Consider the following 19377-nt stretch of genomic DNA (forward strand, 5'->3'; position numbering starts at 1 on the left):
ATATATATATATATATAATACCAGCTGCTTCTGTATAAACAGAAAATCTCAGACAACTGTGACATTAATATTGGTTCATGATGTTTTTTGTCATACACTAATTTAAAGAAACTGCCATGCATTTAAGTCAGCTGGCAAGTTGACCTGGAAGTGGGTGTGCAATGCAGTTTTTCGGTTTGCTTTTCGACAGACTCAAAGACAATTGTTTGACATTTCTATTGCATTGCATTGCATTTATATTATATTGCATTTGGAAAGCTGTAGGAGGCTCATGATCCTTGCCCCTATCAACACCGTTATCATGGCCAACAGTCATAATGGACAATGTGATTAACACCCAGCTTGAAAGATAGCAAGTATTTTACACCATAAATGGTGAGAGGCCGTAGAAGTACAGGGTTCACACACAGTTTAACACCATGCAGCAAAGTCACATTTCTGGCTGTGGGTTTCTTGGTAATGCTGAGAAATAAATAATGATAACTTTTTCGTTTCGTTTTTTCTCTTCTCTTATCTTTAATTTCATTGTATTAATAGTATTTGTATCATTGTATTGTACAGTATTCATATTTGCTTTGGCAACATGTTTGATTTAAAACGTCATGCCAATAAAGCCAATTAAATTGAAATTGAAATTGAATTAAATCATGATGGAGACTGATGAGTCTGGCTTATAGCACTTGTGTATCGAGGTTGTCTGAGCACTGAGTTCCTGTCTGTGTCTGAGGGACTCTTCCAGTTCAGTTTGTTGTTCTATCTGTGTTTTTCTGTAGTAAACGATTGAAGTTTTTTTTGATAAGCTGCATTTTTGTTTCTTTTGTTCCTTATCTTCACTTACACACTTACACACCTACACACACAAAAAACATAGGCCTACTTAACTTGGTGCAGAGGACAGAGTCATATCAATTTTATCAAAGTCTTGACATTCTATGATGACGGGCCATATTTTAGTAATACTTCAATTTGATTATGAGAATTTGTACACTGAAGCAGTAGCAGAGTATTATGATTGGACACGTTTTGGAACGGTAAATGTGATAAATTGATTGAATCTGTCCGCCTGTTTCTGAGCCATGGTGAGTGTGTTGGTAGAAATCATTAAGGTGACATTTGACTTTTTCTCATTGCCAAGCTGAAGGATAAAGTTGTTTATATCAGTCCAAGAGAGGGATGTCTGCTTTTTCTAAAAAATAGAAGAGATTACGGCCCTGGAAGCTGCCGACAGACATTATAGAGAATTATTAACATCTATCCTGGCATCCCTTTGAGAAGTAGTCTGCAGCCTTCTCTTATGTCTGCTGAACAACTTTACTTACTTACTGTCCACTACTGTCTTTACTTAAATAGTCTGAACACATACAGGTTGTGTGAGTGAGTTAGAATTGCATTGAAGCAACATAAACACACTCGTCTTAATACCTCCATTACTGCCACCGCCCACCTTTCCTCAAGCAGGTGTAAGACATTGAGGACCAGATAATCTGAAATTAGACCAAGTCAGTGTTTCAACTAAGTTTTTTCAGCTCGCATTGTCTTGATACAAACGCATTTGAGGAAAATAAAACTAAATTTAGGCTACAGTTCATACACTTTTTCTCATAAACATGAATGAATACTGCTTGATGTCTTTTTCCTCTCACTGCCTCAGGCTGCCCCCATGTGTCCATATGGAGAAATGATGGTAGCAGATAGTTCCAAATACAGTATTTAATGCAATGGACTTTGTCCAGCTTTTCACATGTATAAAACAACAACAGAACTAGTTAGTTTATCAATTAAAATCTGCTCAGAATTAATGTAGTAAAACAGTAACATGTGTCCATATCATAAGAAATCAGAACAGACAGATAATAATATTGATTGATAATATATTGTGGCCCTCGATCATAGTATATAGTTTAAACTGAGGTAATGTGGGATCTGCCTTGATTCCAGGACATCAGGGTTGGCATGTGAGCCGAGGGTGTGAATGAGTTACTTCAATGTCACCGCACACACGTGCACACACCTACAAACACACCTACAAACACACACACACACACACACCACACACACACACACACAGCACGAAGCCCCTGGCATGATGTATGAGCAGGCACCCAGATGGCATTTAAACACAGTGAGGCTTACCTTCTCGATGATTTGCATACCTCAACACCTGTGACTTGGCACAAACAACACCACCACACGCAGGATTAACTGGACCCCGTCCGTCCCTCAATGTGCCTCGCTCCCGCTGCGCCGCTAATCTCTCTCATGCTACTGTATGCCCGCTGTCGCCCTGCCAGGCTTTAGATCACCCTCTTTAAATCCCACCTGTTTAGCCTGCAGGGACAGGAGGAAAGCCAACACCACCACACTCACCGTGCTCAACTCCCAGACACTTCCCAGAAAGAAGCATGGAGAGAGAGGATTATGTTAGCGATGGGGTCTATCTATCTCCATCTCTGTCACATTCACACTCACACAAACACACACACACTCATGTATTCTCTCTTTGTCTCTTTATCTCTCTCACACACCTCTGTCCACAGAGGATTTGTTCAGCGTGCCTGTCCACCTCTGTTTCAGCCGAAGTGGAAATCTTTCTTGGAAAGGGGTGATGAGAGAGGATTTGTTGAGGATAATATTTCTCCTGACATCTCAGTATGAAATATTGTGTGTTCTACAGTAAATGGAAGCCATTAGGACGTTTGACTCTGTGCCCAACCATGATTGATCCCAACTGAGCTTGCTGGGTTGGGGACAAGCCATCTTTCAACCACATCCTTTTTCATCCAGTATACAATTTGGGACTTACTGCTTGAAGCTGTACATGGTCTTTGGTTACTTTGGATAAAATGGCAACCAATATGATACAAAGTCAGAATGTGTGACTTTATTAATCCACATTAGGGTTGCAAAGGTAGGAGATTTTTGCACTACAATAGCTTTTCAGAAAATATGACAGGTTCATGGTAAAACTGTATACGGTATTACACAATTATTATTATCAGTGGTTACAATGACCCGTAAAGGAATGAAAACAGAAGGTTTCTTTGTATTTTATTATAATTTCACAAAATATTATGACCTATATGTTTTAACAGCACTAATAAAGTAGATTTCAGTACTGTAGGTAAGCAATTTCATGGTATTGGTATACCACTGCAACCCTAATTCACATCCAGGTTTATCAGTCAACTACACTTTATCATAATTAAATGCTAAGAGATAAATGGATAAAACAATTGATCTGCTATGTTAGCCCGGAAAAGAAAAGAGAATTTATCTAATGCGGCATCTTGGTCAAAAAGAAAATGCACTACTCATGCTCAATACATTCTTTTGGCAATCTTTTCAAATTTTTCTTTTAGCATTTTGCTTTTATTTGTAGTGACAGTAAAGAGAGAGGGAGGGAGAAAAGGCAAGGGAGAGAGATTTGAACCCAGAATCTGCAGTAATATGTGATACATGCTCTACCAAGTGGACTACTGGAGCTCCCAGAAACACATTCTTCAAACATGGACTTGGCAAAGGCTTTTCACAAACTAAACATTTTAGTTAAAGATGGTGGTTTCAGTTAGGGTCCTCTGGTATGGCATCTATACTCCTAAGATACTCTCTATTAGTACTGAAACAATTGGTTGACCGATCACTCAGTATATCAACAATTTTTATAACCGATTCACTTTTGAAGCATTTTCAAGCAAAAATGTCTTCCACTGCTCCCAGCTTCTCTGATGTGAGGATCTGATGCTTTTCTCTGCTGTACATCAGTATAAATTAAATCGTTTTGAGCCGTTGTTGTGATTGCGACCTTTGCCAAGTTTTTAACAATGACATTTTGTAGCCTAATAGATTCCTATAATAAATAATGGTAAAAAAATAACAGACAATTTAACTGATAGTTTAACTGATAGTAAAAATAGTTAGGGCTGCAACGTTTTCTGCAATTATTATTTCCACTATTAATTCATCTGTTGTTTATTTTTTCAATGAATTGTTTACACTATAAATGATCAGAAAATAGGAAAAAATGCCGGTCACCATTTTCTCGCCAAGATGACGTCTTCAAATTGCATTTTTTTCCCGAGCAAGCTAAAATATTTAATTTACAGTTATATAAAACAAGAATGGCAGCAAATCTCCCAATTTGAGAAGCTGGAGTGTTTGGCATTTGCACGCCATCAAATACTTAAAAGATTTAATATCAAGATAGTTGACGTGACCCACGTGACCCCTCTTTTTTTTATAAGACAACGAAAATGTTCTAATGTGCTGTGTTTTCCAGAGATGAGGCAGCAGCAGCATTACCTTTGTACTTGAAAATCTTATTAAGGCATGTGGTGAGGATTTAGGGAGAGAAAAGAGGTTTAGTTTTGACTGACAGCCCGTGGATCAACAGTCAGGTTTCACCCCACTACTGTTGTGTTGAAGGTAAAGGTAAAAATATAAGCAGAACAGAAATGCTGAAGGAGCCGCTGTAGCATTTCTCCAGAGCCCACACCCACAGCTACATCAGCTTCCTCACTGACCACTTACATTTTCACTGTGTCAACATTTTCCCAGGAGCACTGATCTCAGAGTCATTGGTCAATCTTAACGTCTCTTTTCATATGGTAGAGGAGTGAATCATCTGGTAGCGTGCTTGGTGTTTCTCACCCTCAGTGAGCTGAAGCTGAAGTCATCGTCTAAGTCAACAAGATTTGATCTCTCTGACCAGAAGTTGTGGGTGGGGTGTTCCTACCATGACCTATAAGAAGAAATATTTCTTTTACATGGGTGCTTTCAGGTTTCGGGGGCTGTAATTGGTTGTGAAAAGGATTCTCACAGGTCTTACCAGAAACAGGTCAGTTACCCATTTTAACTTCACTTCACTTTTAACCTTTGACTTTGGATATTATTTTCTCAAATAAACTATAATTGTTATCGAGTCAAAGGTGACAATTTCAGGTGTCTTTTTGTTATCTGACCAACAGTCCAATTTTGAATTAATGTTCACAATGTAGACGTGAATATAACTGCCTGTATAATTCTTTGTTTTACAAATATTCAATCATATAATCTAAAAACAGAACAAAGAAAAAGACAAATGTCCATCTAAAGTTACCAGATTGTTGGTCAGCAAGCAATTTGAGGGCATCAGTTTGGGCTAATCATTATTTATCATAATTGTTAATAATCAAACTCTAATTTTTAGACTAATGGATTTATCAGTTAATTGCAAACATCAACAGATTAAATGATGTTAACAGAATCATCTAATCATTATGTGTAATTGATTGAGTAAAATTTTAAAAGAAGGTCCAAAGAAAAACGATGGTATAATAGGACACTGATGAGTGTAAACTCACTCACACACACACACAGATACAGTACACCATTACTGAAGAAGAGGCCGTACTGTCCAGTTACTACCCTGATTATATTTCCACCCTACGAGCCCCACATCAGTAGTAGACATCAGAGATTTCATCCAGCTCCTGTTGGAAAGCTTACTGCTGCCCCCAGAGCCTGCGGTCTACCCACCAACAGTCGTAAAGAGACGGGAGGGACCCAGGAGTCCCAGTCCTTTCAGTCTTTAAGGACTCTAAATGGTCTCTTAAAGGGAGGGTTTAAACGGCCTGCGATGTTTGGGCTGGGAACACTGTACCGTTACACCCACAGCCTGTCTGCTCGGCTTCTCCTTGCTCTCCATCACAGGGACAGAGGAGGCGTTTACATGTTTTAACAGGCTCGGCTTTACCTTCCCCCTGACACAAGATGGCTGACAAGTGAAGCTTCTGGGGTCAAAGGTTGGAGCCCCAGCGTTTGGTTATTAAAGGGGTTTTCCAGGTTTCTGGAGGAGAGTGTGTGAAATGTGGTTTGTAATGGAAGCAGAGAGGTCAGAGGTGAAGGTGTGGTGCTTTCTTAGTAAGTGATATCATATTTTAAAGACAATGAAAATAACACGAAAATATAAGAAAAAAGTTAATACAGTCTATAAAATTTAAAATGAGAAATAAGAAAAATGATTGTTTGTTGCTAGCATGTCTGTAGTTTTCTCAATTATAATAATATTAAAATGGGTTCAGAAGGTACAGTAATAACATACAAATACACAATTTGCTGTACATGATACAATTAATTTAGACATTACACATTTCTGGCCAAAAAAAGTGTGACAGAAATTTCCACTGAAGTAAAATTTTTGAAACAGCAACCTGGGTTGTGAAATAAAACGGAATCCTATCTGAGCAGAAATACAGTACAGACAGCTCTTTCTGCAAAATATGGAAGGAACATTTCAACATACTTCCTGTGACTCCATAATGTCCACATATTTCCTTCTACAAAATATTTGCTTTACTCCATAAAAGGGCATCAGGCTCTTATTGCCTTTTTTATTTTATTCAACTTCAACCTTTATTGTATGATCATATGAATATTTTTTTTATACTATACTATACACCCTCTAGTCTTACCGAACTACCATACAGTCTGTAATGGAGCGTGCTAACTTCATCAGAGGGAGGTGGTGGGCAGCAGCGACCCCACATGACCCCATAGCTCAACTCAGCTCCATTTATCCCGGCTTCAACCGGCCATGATGTCCCTTCTCTGTCTTCCTTTCTCTCCACTACTGCCACTCTTGTGCATTTTATATCTAATACTACACTGGAGTACTGTTTTTGAGTGTGTAAGCGTGTTCAGTATTTTGGTCATAGTTTGTGATGTTGTTTGTTATATCCTCCTCTGTACATGCTCTTTTAAGAAATAGTATGAACATTCACATACGATTATAGTGACCAGGATTATCACGGTTATCATTATTACTGTGGTATTGTTAAAATGTGCTGAAAATGTTCAAAACAATACTGATGCACGCCTGAACTGAGCTTTTTGTTTGCATAAAATAACAACATAGCCAATACCTCATGTAAACATGTGAAAACCTTATCATTTGTGCATTACATTAACATTAATTCACTCACACACTCGCTGATCCCATGCACAATTTACATAAATATAAATAAGTCTTAAGAAGACTATTAGTTGCAACACTTTTATAACCAATTTGACAACTGCTGGATTCAAAAGCTTCAGTTTACATTAATGACAAGCTATTTAGTTAGATAAATAATGACATTTTCCCCGATTCCAAAGTTCAAAGAGATTAAAGTTAGCTTAACGTTACCTTGCATTCGCTATGAAGCTGTGTGTGGTGGTCACAAAGATGGTTCATAAGATCTATCTATCTATCTCGATCCAGTTGTCCTCAGCACTCCAAAGTGCAACCACACTTCAGACTTGTTACTGCCTTCCGCCAAAACAAACCCATGTTGCCTGCTGTGCCTGCGTCTGGGTATCTCAGTAACTGTTTCCTTCCAATTCGTACTACAGTATGTAGGTTGACAGCTCTCTTTGAGAGGGACCAGCAGTTAGCCTGCTGGTCCCTCAGCGAGACAAGCGAGTTTGATGAGTCTGTTTGTTGATACTGCCTGACTGTCTATTCAGTTTCTACTAGAGTGGACAGACAGATCCCAGAGGCCAGAAAACAAAGACATATGCATAAACAGAGCGAGAAAAATGAGAGGTAAGCCTGTAAGAATTCACTGGCTCATGAAAGGCAGAGGGAATTTGATTGTTATTGCTGGCAATGCCTTCAGCATGTATAGCTATAATCAGCATTATGTCTGGTGGTGAATGCAGAAATACAGGCCTTTGTGCTGCTGTGTATTGTGTCTGCATGCATGCACAGCGTCTGTGTTTCAGTTTTGTGGAAATATTTGTTCGTTGATGCGTGTGCACGTGCCTTCGTGTGGAGGTGAGCGCATGTTTGTGTATTTACAGTGCGATGTTGCGTGCCGCTCACATGTGTGGCAGCCGATTCAACAACAGAGCAGAGAGTAGAGGCGGAGGAATGAGAGCGAAAAGCGAATGCTGCTCAGCGGGCTGCAAATAACCGGCCCGAGGACATCAACGGGACTGGAATGGACTCAGACGGAGAGAGAGAGAGAGAACGAGGGAGAGGAAAGGGGTGGTGGGGAATGGGAGGAAAGGCACAAATGAGATGAGAGGAAGGAAAAGGGATGAAGGCAAGTGTTTAGGATGGAAGAGGAAAAAATAAAGAGTGAGAAACATGGACTGAGGGGGGGAGAAGAAGACTTATGAATCAGGAGCACTGCTGTCATTCTGATGTGTTAAATATTTGCTCAGGCCGCAATGGTGCTAGTCACACTATCACTCGGGAAAGACCAGGAGGTACTGACACATGTGCACGCTCACACACACAGACACAGACACACACACACGCACACACACATTGTTCTTTTATTCTATTTTCCCCTCCATCCAGATGTCCACTCAGCAAGGATCCAGATGGCCTGGATACCCTCCTTATAGTAGAGAGGTGCTTTTGACACACACACATACACACACAAAGCAGCATAGCCGTGTTTTTCTCCCTCTCAGAGGGAGGATTAACTCTCCTCATTAGGGCCTCCCCCGCCTCTCGCCATCGTCTTTCCTCCCCCTCCCTCCCCGTGTCAGCATGCCTCGACCGCCATTGGCTGCTTCTATCAAGGACCACCGCTGACTGGACCGCCGCGACTACAGGACACAGAAGAGCAGGGAGGAGGTGGGATGGGTTGATGTTGCCACGGTAATAGAGTAGGGCGACCACTCGCCAAATCATCGAGCCGGGGCTAAAATGGAAAAAAAAGAAAAACAGAAATGCGGTGCGGAAAGCGGGTTATAGGGTGAGGGACTGAAAGGAGGAGAGGAGGGGGAAAACAATAACAACAGCAGCGAGGGATTAGGCATCGACCGAGCAATCAGGAAGTCCATTTAGAACAAAGCGGCGTTAAAAATCCTCCCAGACTTTAGTTGTGATCGTCAGAGCTGAGCTGCCAGTCCGATTGGACAGCTGCTCAAGATCTGTAGGGGGAAAAAAACAGAAGCACACACACAAAGGAAGGATGAAATGAAACAGGTGAAAAATGAAAAAACAGCTCCTGCACGATCTCTCTTCTCTGGGCTGCTGCGATATTTCACTCCTGGCGATGAGAGAGAGGAGGTAGGCTGGCCAGGGTGATGAACTGGGGCACAGGAATAGAAACAGAGAGAGAGAGACAGAGAGAGAGAGAGAGAAGCATTGCTGGATATGAAGAGCATGCGTCAGCACTAAGGCAGGGCGAACAAGAGAGAGAGAGACAGTGACAGCAGAGATGAGAGAGGTGGAGGGTGAGGTGGAGCGAGAGAGAGATTGAGGGTAGAGGTGATTACCCTGGCGTGAGATGGGACGACAGAAATAGAGCCTGCCGGATTTGTCACCTCCAGTGCCACACCTTGGCTGCATCATCCCAACACTCCACCCTGACAGCAGCAGCAGCTTCTACACACAGGATTTCCTTATCTACGAGGACAATAAAAATCAATAATCCATCAGTTTCACACCTCGGATGATTCATGAAGATTCAAGATCCTCCTCAAGATTGACAAGGACACGCTGTACATCTGCTTAACAGAGCAGATTGTCTTCTGTTTCTCTACAGAAGAGGAAGAATCACTGCCGGCACACAGCAGTGCAAAAAAAGGACTATGTTCACTCTGCATCAAGAATTATTGTCTGCAGTTTGCCAGAGGAATGCATTAGTGAAATCTCCATAAAGATAAACACCTGTGTTTTTACAGACTGGTCAGACGGTGAACGCAGCCCTGTTATCACTGTGTCAACATGAGGAACTCATTGTCCGGCCATTTTCAAGGAAAGCTGATTCTACCTAAATGAAGACAGTGCAGGTGGGAGTATTGGAGGTCTACAGCAACAGCATAGTTTGTTAAATGATTACAAATATTGTGCTCAGCTATATGAAATAATGCAGCACTGCACTGTGAGTGACATGCAGAATACTGTCCTTGTCTTCCTAATGACAGCACAGACCTCGAAGCAGGGCTGACTGACCGACTGACTGACTGAGTGAGTGGGTTTGCCCGCTGACTGGAGCTGTGGCTATTTGAGGACTTTGAGGACACGTAGCCCTGGGCAGGTACGGGTCGGGAGCCACCATGGGGGAGACGGCAGAATACCAGAGGCTGCAGGACACGTCAGAGTCTGACTACCAACGCCTGCCCAGCGATGACGAAGAGGTAGACCTCCACAGTTTCCTTCATTATAGTAGTGATCATGCCACACAGCTACAGACAAACATGGATGACACGCACACAGTGGGCAGCACTGTCAGCAGGTATTATGGTTCCTGTTGAAGGAAAATTAAAGGGTGTGAGATGATGTAAGGCTTTGGAATTTCTCTCTGAAGAGAAAGGGAATTTTAGATTGCAATAGAAGCAGTCAGGTCAGGCCAATCAGTAAATTGTTGTTTTATATTATACATATCATACTAATATGTATCTTTTGTTGTAGAAAATGTGCATATATAGATCTCTTTGTGGGAGTAACGTAAGCAACAGTGTTGCACCTTTATCGTGTGTGCAGATGAGTGTTTTGGTGTGCTTGTTTGTGTCAGTACCCAAAATACAGAAGAACATTTAGGTTAACATTCAGGCAGGGTCAGGCATTTCCATGGCATTTTAGTGTTGTGGTTTTTTTTTTAGGTTGCGTGTTAATAGTGGTGTAATGGATAAGCACATGTGGCAGGCAGGGAAATGGAGAGAAATTTATTTTCTGTAATTTGTTTAGTCAATAATCGGTCAAAATACGTCTTTCTCACAGAGGACATTTTGACATTTCACAGTAAGAAAAGCACAAATGTAAATAATAAAATAAATGATGGCTGAATTGCATTTAGCTGCTTCGGTTTCAGGGTTCTGGTATTGTGTATGCTGACTCACTGTCATGACTTATACACATAACAGATCAGAGCCATTGTTATTGTTAGTAATACCTGTGCTACAAGTCAAAGCGTCTGCTGTGAAAAAGGCCTAATGTGTACATTTATTTCCGTATCTTGGATCTCTGTAAGCGCTCATTCATCTGTCGCACAGAAGCAGCTCTTTTACACTCGTATCTCACCATCACCCTCCTCACCACACACTCAGGCACACACAAGGCCAGCCCCTGTGTGTGCTGAGTTATTGACCATGAGGTCATTGATGAAGTGCTGCTGAATGAGCCCGGTGACAGGCAAAGTATGACATTTTATACCCTCCCACCTCTTCCGTAAACCCCCACGTCTTCTCTCAAACCATGTGATGTACTGACAAGGTTGACTGTTCTTTTGGCTTGGATGAGGCCGGCAGTACCAATGCCACTATGCTGTCAGTATTCTTCCCTTTTTAAATCTTTATTGGGTAGCATATGAAGGGAGGCAGATGGAAAATGTATGAGAGAGAAGGATGACATACAAAAAGTTTCCTGTCTGGATTGGAACAGTATTTTTTCTATAGAGTGATGTGGCCAGATGTTTTTGCCAGTATTAGGTTATTGCAGATATATCGTACCGGTGTATCTCTGCTGATGAGTAAAAAGAAAGAACTGACAAACTTAATATTTTAGAAAAATTTAGAAACAGTGCCACCGGTACATAGTTTGTCCAGTGAAGAGTGAGCGTATCTTTCAACTGTAAAATGTTCTGCTCAGTACAAATCTAAGGGATCCATGTCAAGAATTTGGTTAAGTTAAAACAATTGTTATATATACTGATACTATATCAGTATGAGCATTGGCCTCAACCTGGTCCAGGTTATAATGGAAAATGTTTCTTTTGTTTCCTGATTCCTAAATATGTTGAAGTGAAGATGGAATTACAGGTTGTGTGTGAGTGCGTTCATTCACTTTATGTACCCATTTAAAAAAAAGTACAACAATAATAACTTGTGTTTTGTTACATGTCCGATAATGATCTATGATTCCTATAGATTTTGGCTAGGTATTGTACCTCACTACATTTTGGTGCTGACTAGAGCCCAACTTATTTTTGAAACTGATACGGCGCAGATTTTAGAGATGGGAAATGATCAGTCAATTGCCGATATGGTGGATATCATGAATTTTTGCACTGGTACCTTTTTTTTTTTTTGGCTTGTGCACCGATTTTCGATATGACGATGTTAAGGTACTCAGAAAGGGAGCTTTCTTAAAGAAGTAATTTCATTAAAAAATATTTAAGTTAAATATTCTTAAACATGTTAAATAAAAACATGTAACATAACACTGATAACACCCATACCAATACGTCTGCTGTAGGCCAATATACGGTCGATGATGTCGGCCGACTGTTGAGCTCAAAATGTTTCCGTAACACTGGGAAACTGTCAAGCACCCAAAGCTGACATTGAATTCTTGCCTCAACTCATATTCTGTGATTGGACTGTTTGTAATGTACTTCAGAATCTCCCCAGTTTTAGGGTGTATTTTTTGTTTTATTCAGGCAAAGTTCTTGTAGGGCAGCTTATGTTTAAAGGACATCCCAGATTTGAGAAGTTTGACTTTTTCTGTTAATAGAACAAAGGGGGGGAGCTTTATATTCCCTCAGTGTACGTAAGGATAAAAACCGGTTGTACCGGTACCAAAACTTCGTACTGGCATCAGAAGATTTGAAACAACACCCAGCTCTGCTCTCATGGACTAGCCCTCCGTCACCCTGCGCAGGATAAGCGGATATAAAAAAAACGGACGGCTGGATGAATGTGTAGATCTGTGCAACAGTTTAAATATCATGAATGTGGACTGTGTGCGGCATTCAGGGTCTGTGTGCTAGTTCAGCAGAGTTAAGCCGGTGGACGCTGCAGCTGTCCTGGTTGTTGGGGGCTGAATCAGATCGCTCTCTTTCTACAGCTGCAGCTTTGTGCTGAATACAGCGGTTTTTCTAGTTTTAACACACTGCATACGGCCATCTCCATCAGAAACCGAGACAAAGAGAAAGATGTGTAATAACAGATGAACCGAGGCACTAAGAGGAGAAAGAGAGCAGTTATGGTAAAGGAGAATGGAGAGAGTGTTACAGTTTACATGTACACATTGTTTTACCATTTTATCCTTAATACAGATCTATTTCTCTTTGGAGCATGAGGGGATTAGTGAGCTTCAACCAGCACTACATTGTTGAGCTTCTGCTGTATTGCCTTTAAATGAGACCAATACATATTCTCAGTGGATCTCACTGTATCACACACTGTGCTCGATTTGTGGTTCACACACTGCTGACTGTCTGTAGGTCAATCATGGCACTTGACCGACATTTTTCACCAACACCCTCCTTTCCCCTCTTAACCAGCTTTAGGGGATCAAAGAAGAGATGGATCAGGATGGAGGCGACGTTAGGAAGTATTAGTGGGGGGTTGTTTTGGTGGTCTGGCATTATACATATTAGGCCAAGCTACCTAAAAGGGGACACATATGTTCTGTTTTTGCCTGGGAGCAGTCTGTTTGTATCCCAAACTTTTTTCATTCCCACAGTCGGTTCTTGTTAGCGTCGACGCCCACCGCCACACAACGCCTCTCCTCTCCTTACTCTGCGAATGATGAGGTGCGGCGGACGGTGAAGGGATTTAAGGAGAACGTAAAAGCCAGACTTTGGCAGAGGGGTTGCTATCTGTGAGATCAAGAATGACGCAGCTCTGTCTGTCTGTGCATGCAGGCCTCCGTCAGAGCCACCGTCGGTGTGTACATGTGTGTGTGTACATATTTTGCTTGCACAGTTGTAAGAGGGATTAATGATGTTTGTTCTACTACTCCTTCACTCTGCTCTGCTGGTTTTTGGCACCCGACACCAAACCGCAGATTGATGTTTTGCCACCAAAAGGTTGCAACTTATTTTAGAAATGCACTGGCAGCGTGTCCGCCCGTATCCACTAAGCTATCTTAATTCCCAACACTGTACGTCAGTGTGAATCCAGCCGATGCGAGCGCATGCCTCTGCGTGCCTGTGTCTGTGTACAGTGAGCTTCATATTACAGAATCAGGCTTAATGTGTGTGTGTCTGTATGTGTGTGTTTCAGTACTCATACATAATGCAGACCTCACACAGTGCTCCGTTATTCATAATCTTATTAGCCAGCAAGCCACTAATTTGATGTCAATTCATGATAATACAATCTACACGGCCAGACGTTTCACTTAGGCTTTACAGCACTAGCATCCTTTTCATATTCCAGTTGAACAGGCATTAAGTTGTACTGCTGTGTGTGTTTGTGTGCGCACGCAAGAAAGAGATGAAGGCCAAATAGCAGCAGCTGGACCGGCCTGCAGTAGCTGCTTCATTGTAATTGTTAGGGACAAGAGACACAGTTCAATGTCCATGAGAATATGAACATATTTAACAATTAATAGGGCAAAGTGACTCTTTCTACATTTACATGCACATTAGTATCCCGGTTTTCAGTCTTATTCTAGTTAAGATTGTTTTCGGGATACGTTGTTTACATGGAACTCGATAAACCTGTTTTTCCATGTATACATAATCATAACAATATCCAGATTTCTGGTTGTCTTGATTCCTGCCATTCATTTGTGCACAGAATGAGTTACCTCCAACAATGGAAAATGAATACAGTTAGGTTTCTGGCTATTTGAACTGTGCTGGCTTCTCTATCAAGTGACAGCAAAACAAGAGCAACGACTCATAATCTGTATTATGGATGTCAGACTTTGCTGTTATTCCAGCACGTTGACCTGATGCAGAAGGTCAAGTGATGCTAAAGATCACTCATCCACCCAGCTGAATGCTCCATCATGAGACTGGTGCTGCCTAGTGGCGGCACAGTGGCGCTGCAGGTCAACTCACTGACCATTAATCGTATTTGTCTAATCTGCTTAGTCAGGCAGCTGCTGGCACTGTGATACATTACTTCCACCGATTTAAAACGACCAGTATAAATTGGGTATCTGACGCTCTACATACACTGCTCAGTAAACTATGAACTGTCTCACATTCAGCTTCTGAACATATCTTCCACTGTCACCAGCAGGTTGCCTCCTTTCTTTCTGCCCATGATTTGTCTGTAGTGATTTAAAAGTGTTGCCTTGTTGAGATTCTTTACTGTCAGCTGCAGGTGAGCCCTAAATCAGCACACACACACACACAAACACCAGCTAGGCAGGTGACCTGTGTAGCTGAGAATCAGTTATTTCAGGCTTTTTTTCACTTGTGGTCAGATTTTAAACTGTGCAGTGGCAAGCTCTTTGTCCAGCTGTTGATTTGAAGGAATGTGGGCTATTTTAAATCAGTTTCATAGTTATGTGAGTTATATAACTGTTCCTATACTTAAGCAAACATTATTTTCCCACTTGTCAAAACAATGAAGTTGACTTTACTGTGACCCATTCCTTACCAAATCACATTAGCCAACTAGTAGTTAAAAAGGAGGAGCGATCATGTGGAATTCAGGGTTTTTCTTTTATGCAACTAATGGCATAAGTCATTTTAGGGAGTTGTGTTTTCAGGCCTGGCGTGAGTGTGTGGTTGCAAAGGGGGAAGAGAGGGAGGGCAGAGAAAGGTCTTTGCTTTCTTTCCTCCCTCCTGTCCTGTCACATCCTGTGTGTTAGATGATTTAGAGCCAGATTCATGACATCACCTCTGCAGCTGAGTGACTGTGAGAATGAGTCAAGCGATGGCTGAACGAGTCCAGGAGGAATCCCCCGCTAACACTAGCGACCAAATAATGGACAGAGGGGCAGCCAGCGCCCTCAGCTGTTTCTCACAAAACATTTGTGAAAGCTCAAGAAGAGTAAAAGGTAGTGTGGGGGCTGTGGACCTTTAGGAGGCCTGCTGTCATTGCAGCATACTGTATGTGAGGGAGTGCTAGCGTTGTAGCAGTAGGTGTGATGGTAGTGTTTGTGATTTAACCTCACCACCCTTTCTATTGGCGTGGATAACTTAAAAGGTTCATTTAGAAACTTGATGTGATTGTTAAATAAAATACAGTGAAACAACCAAAAAATCTACCTACCCAATGTGTGTTCATCATGACCAAGCACGACATGTCAGTCCATCTTTTTTAAAAGCTGTTCAGGTCACACCTACTCATATAAGAGCAGGAGGACGGACTGAATGTCATTAGAATCACACTACAGATCCTCTCTGCTCTGCTTTCCCCCATGCAGTTAAAACAGATGTAGGTCTTTTGCCACAAGGGCTTCCTGGAATCCATTTAATTTGGTGACATGTTGTATTTCCTTATTTGTTACTTTTCATTGGGAATTATTCACATGCACATGTGTTAGTCCATGTACAGTAATTACTGTATTTTGTCACCTGACACTTTGAGCCTCTATGCCGGTGAGAGCTATGGCCAGAAGCATTATGTTTACAGGGTGGTCATAACTCAAGAATTGATGCATCAATGATGCACTGATGAATTGATAAATTTTTTTTATACAAAAGGTCAAAGGTCAATTTGATTGTGACATTATGTGGATCATTGTGACCTCAAAATTGTATCCATAATTTATGAATGAATTTGGCGATTCCAAATTTCACACACGTTGACTGGAACTAAACCATGGATAAACACTAACTAACACAGTACAGGCTTTCATCTCTCAAAAGAATCCATCTTTATATAATAATCAAGTACATGTGTACCTTTAGCGAGTACATCTATCACATTCCTTCATTAATGAGTTCAAAAATGTATATCCACTAAAATCATACATATGTACCATAAATATAGTGATAACTTCCCTTTAGCCAACCAATGTTCTGAGAAATGCTACCTTAAAATCTTACTGCAGCTCTTTTTTGAATAACTTACTTCATAGTAAATCAGATAACTAAAAACACACTGCGAGTCTTGTTATGAATGGAGTCACAAACAAACACACAAACAAACTGCTGTCTGCTGTCCTGTCTTCAATTAAAGTCAGACATTTTATGACAACATCCCTATTTTGTTGCTGATTTCTCCTTCCTTCTCCGTCTGCTTCCTTCCTCAAGTAAATTAAAAGCAGAGGAGAGTGGCAGTGAATGAGAGAGAGTGAGGGAGAAAAACATCCAGAGTGAAAAGCCAAGTCAAATGCTGAATGGATTGATTAACAAAGCAAAGAAAAGCATCGCACAGAGAAAACAAAAACCTGTGAAATTAGAAAACCAAAAGCTTAATAGGGTTTGGAAGGAGACTAAATGAGAAGGGGCTCGATGCTACTGAGGGTCTGAAAAGCAGCTGGTAAGGGTTTGTTTACAGTCAGCAGAGGGGGAGAGAGATAACATTTTTGGAGGATTAGAGGCAGGAAATAAAAGGCAGCACCAAATAAAGAAGAAAATGCAAGGGGTTTGCCAGACCCGAGGGAGGGACGGGGGGAGGGATGGGAGACAGAGAGGGGATTAATGAAGGAAAGGAAGAAGAAGGGTGAGGCTAGAGACTTTTATGCTGCAGTGGTAAAGGACAGAGTAGGAGTGGGGGAGTTGGCTGCAGTCAGGTGGTCTGGGCAGGTCCTGTTAAGATAATTTTTATTTTATTTTCAGCTGTAACTTTGAGCACGAGTCACTGACAGACATCAGCTGCCTTTGTGATGTATCCTCAGCAATCAACAGGCAGCTCTGTTTGTACTGCTGTGAGATGATGGAGCGTTGTAGGTGTGTCATTGTTTATACAGTAGATAAATGGATTCAGTCCGCAAAGCTTCTGCTGCCGTTTAAACAGATGCTTTTTAGGCTTAAAATGATACAGTCATGTGAAAAAATTAGGACACCCCATTAAATATTCAGTTATTCATTAAGAAATGTTCACATATCGATGTCTAATCTTGTTTTTATTTATCTCTGGAAAAGAAAGTGATCTAATTGCAGGTAAACAGCAAAAAATAACATTGTTTTACTCATTAAACAAAAGACATCAACATAAAACTTCCTCAGTATTACCTGGATTCCGTTCGTTATTTATCAGGCTGTCTTCTTTATTGATCAATATGAAAGATATACAGGGCACATAAGTCAGTATTACTGGGATAGAAGGGCTCCTGAGAAACATATTGATAACCTCTGTCCTACATCAGACATAGGATTCATAATCAGGCGTGTAGCCCGGCCCTAAATAAATAGATGTTCAATGAGTCAGAGAAATCACGAGTATTGAATGTTAAACGACCTAACAAGAAATTAACAACCAACAGCAAATCGACACACAAACAATGATACACAAAGAACACCAACGACAACATCGAAACATCGAACAACAAACACAAACCAGACATCGAACACAACGACAACATCGAACAACAACACACAAAACCAACATGAACACAACGAAACATCGACACCAACGAACAACATCGAAGCACCAACACAACATCGACACAAAACACCACAAACATCGAACACCACAACAACATGAACACAACGAACAACATCGGAACACCAAGACAACATCACACCAACACACAAAAACATCGAACAACCAAAAAACGTCGAACACCAACAAACATCAACACCAAGCAAACAAATCGAAACAACAACAACATCGACACAAGAACAACATCGACACCATACGAACAACATCGAACCACAACAACACATCAACACTTGAAACATTGAACAATATCGAACATAACACCAACGAACAACAATTGAACACCAAAAACGCGAACAACTCAAACAACGAACATACAAAACCAACAAACACATCGACCACAAAACAGAAACAACAAACAAACATCGAACACCACGAAACAACACGAACACCATCGAAACATCGAACAATATCGACATCGAACGCCAAGAACACATGAGACACCAAGAACAACATCGAACACCACAAACAACATCGAACACCAACGAAGAGCACGCAATCGAACACCATCGAAGCAGACAGTCGGGAAACAGTACATCGATGTAGACATTGTACCAGATTTTGAAGGGTTTCCCATATTTAGAACTCAGACAATTCAGTTTGTGTGTCCTTACTGACGTGAGAGTGGAACGACCAATGTGAGATGGAGCAAGACCTGTCTGAGTGCTCAGGAAGAAGATGTGCAGCTTATGAGTCTTGTAGGGATTAAAAAAACTCAAAAGATTGAAAGCAGCCATTCACGTCCGGAATATATGTACAAGTGTAAGACATCAAAACAACTGCCAACATGCCCATCTGCGTCCAAGCAAGTTCACTCGAGCACACCGCACAGATGCTTAAAAGAGTCTCCAAAACCTAAAATGTCATCATGGACCTACAGCAGCTGGGTGACTTTTGATTTTTCTCCACAGAAAAGAACTTCATAGTTTTTTTTATGTAATAAGTTTTTTTGTTGTCTCTATTTTTATTATAGCCGATGAAGTTTGCCATGATTAGAACGTAGCAATAGAACAGGACTTCTGAATAATCTGTCTTTGGAAGATGAGTTAAAATTGAATATTGGACACCAGAACAGATGATGTTTGGCGCAGGCAGAAATACAGGTCAGAGAAAGAATAGTATTAGGCGAGGTAGGGTGTACTAACTTTTCCTCAGTTAGAATAT

The 19377-nt window shown here is 41.1% G+C and overlaps 1 protein-coding gene across 5 annotated transcripts in view; it reads left to right on the top strand.

Annotated features, from left to right (window-relative positions):
* tnk2b (tyrosine kinase, non-receptor, 2b) overlaps positions 1-19377 on the top strand; it is a gene marked incomplete at its 5' end in the record, with an annotated part of 49724 nt that overhangs the window by 4159 nt on the left and 26188 nt on the right. For 4 of the 5 annotated variants that reach the window (XM_035670216.1, XM_035670219.1, XM_035670217.1 and 1 more), the window contains 2 exon segments: positions 9661-9768; positions 9904-10116. In XM_035670216.1, coding sequence (XP_035526109.1) covers positions 10036-10116 — 81 coding nt within the window. 5 annotated transcript variants of the gene reach the window in all.

Source organism: Morone saxatilis, unplaced genomic scaffold, assembly GCF_004916995.1.
Source record: "Morone saxatilis isolate NCDOM2014 unplaced genomic scaffold, NCSU_SB_2.0 Contig23, whole genome shotgun sequence".
Lineage (NCBI taxonomy): Eukaryota > Metazoa > Chordata > Actinopteri > Moronidae > Morone > Morone saxatilis.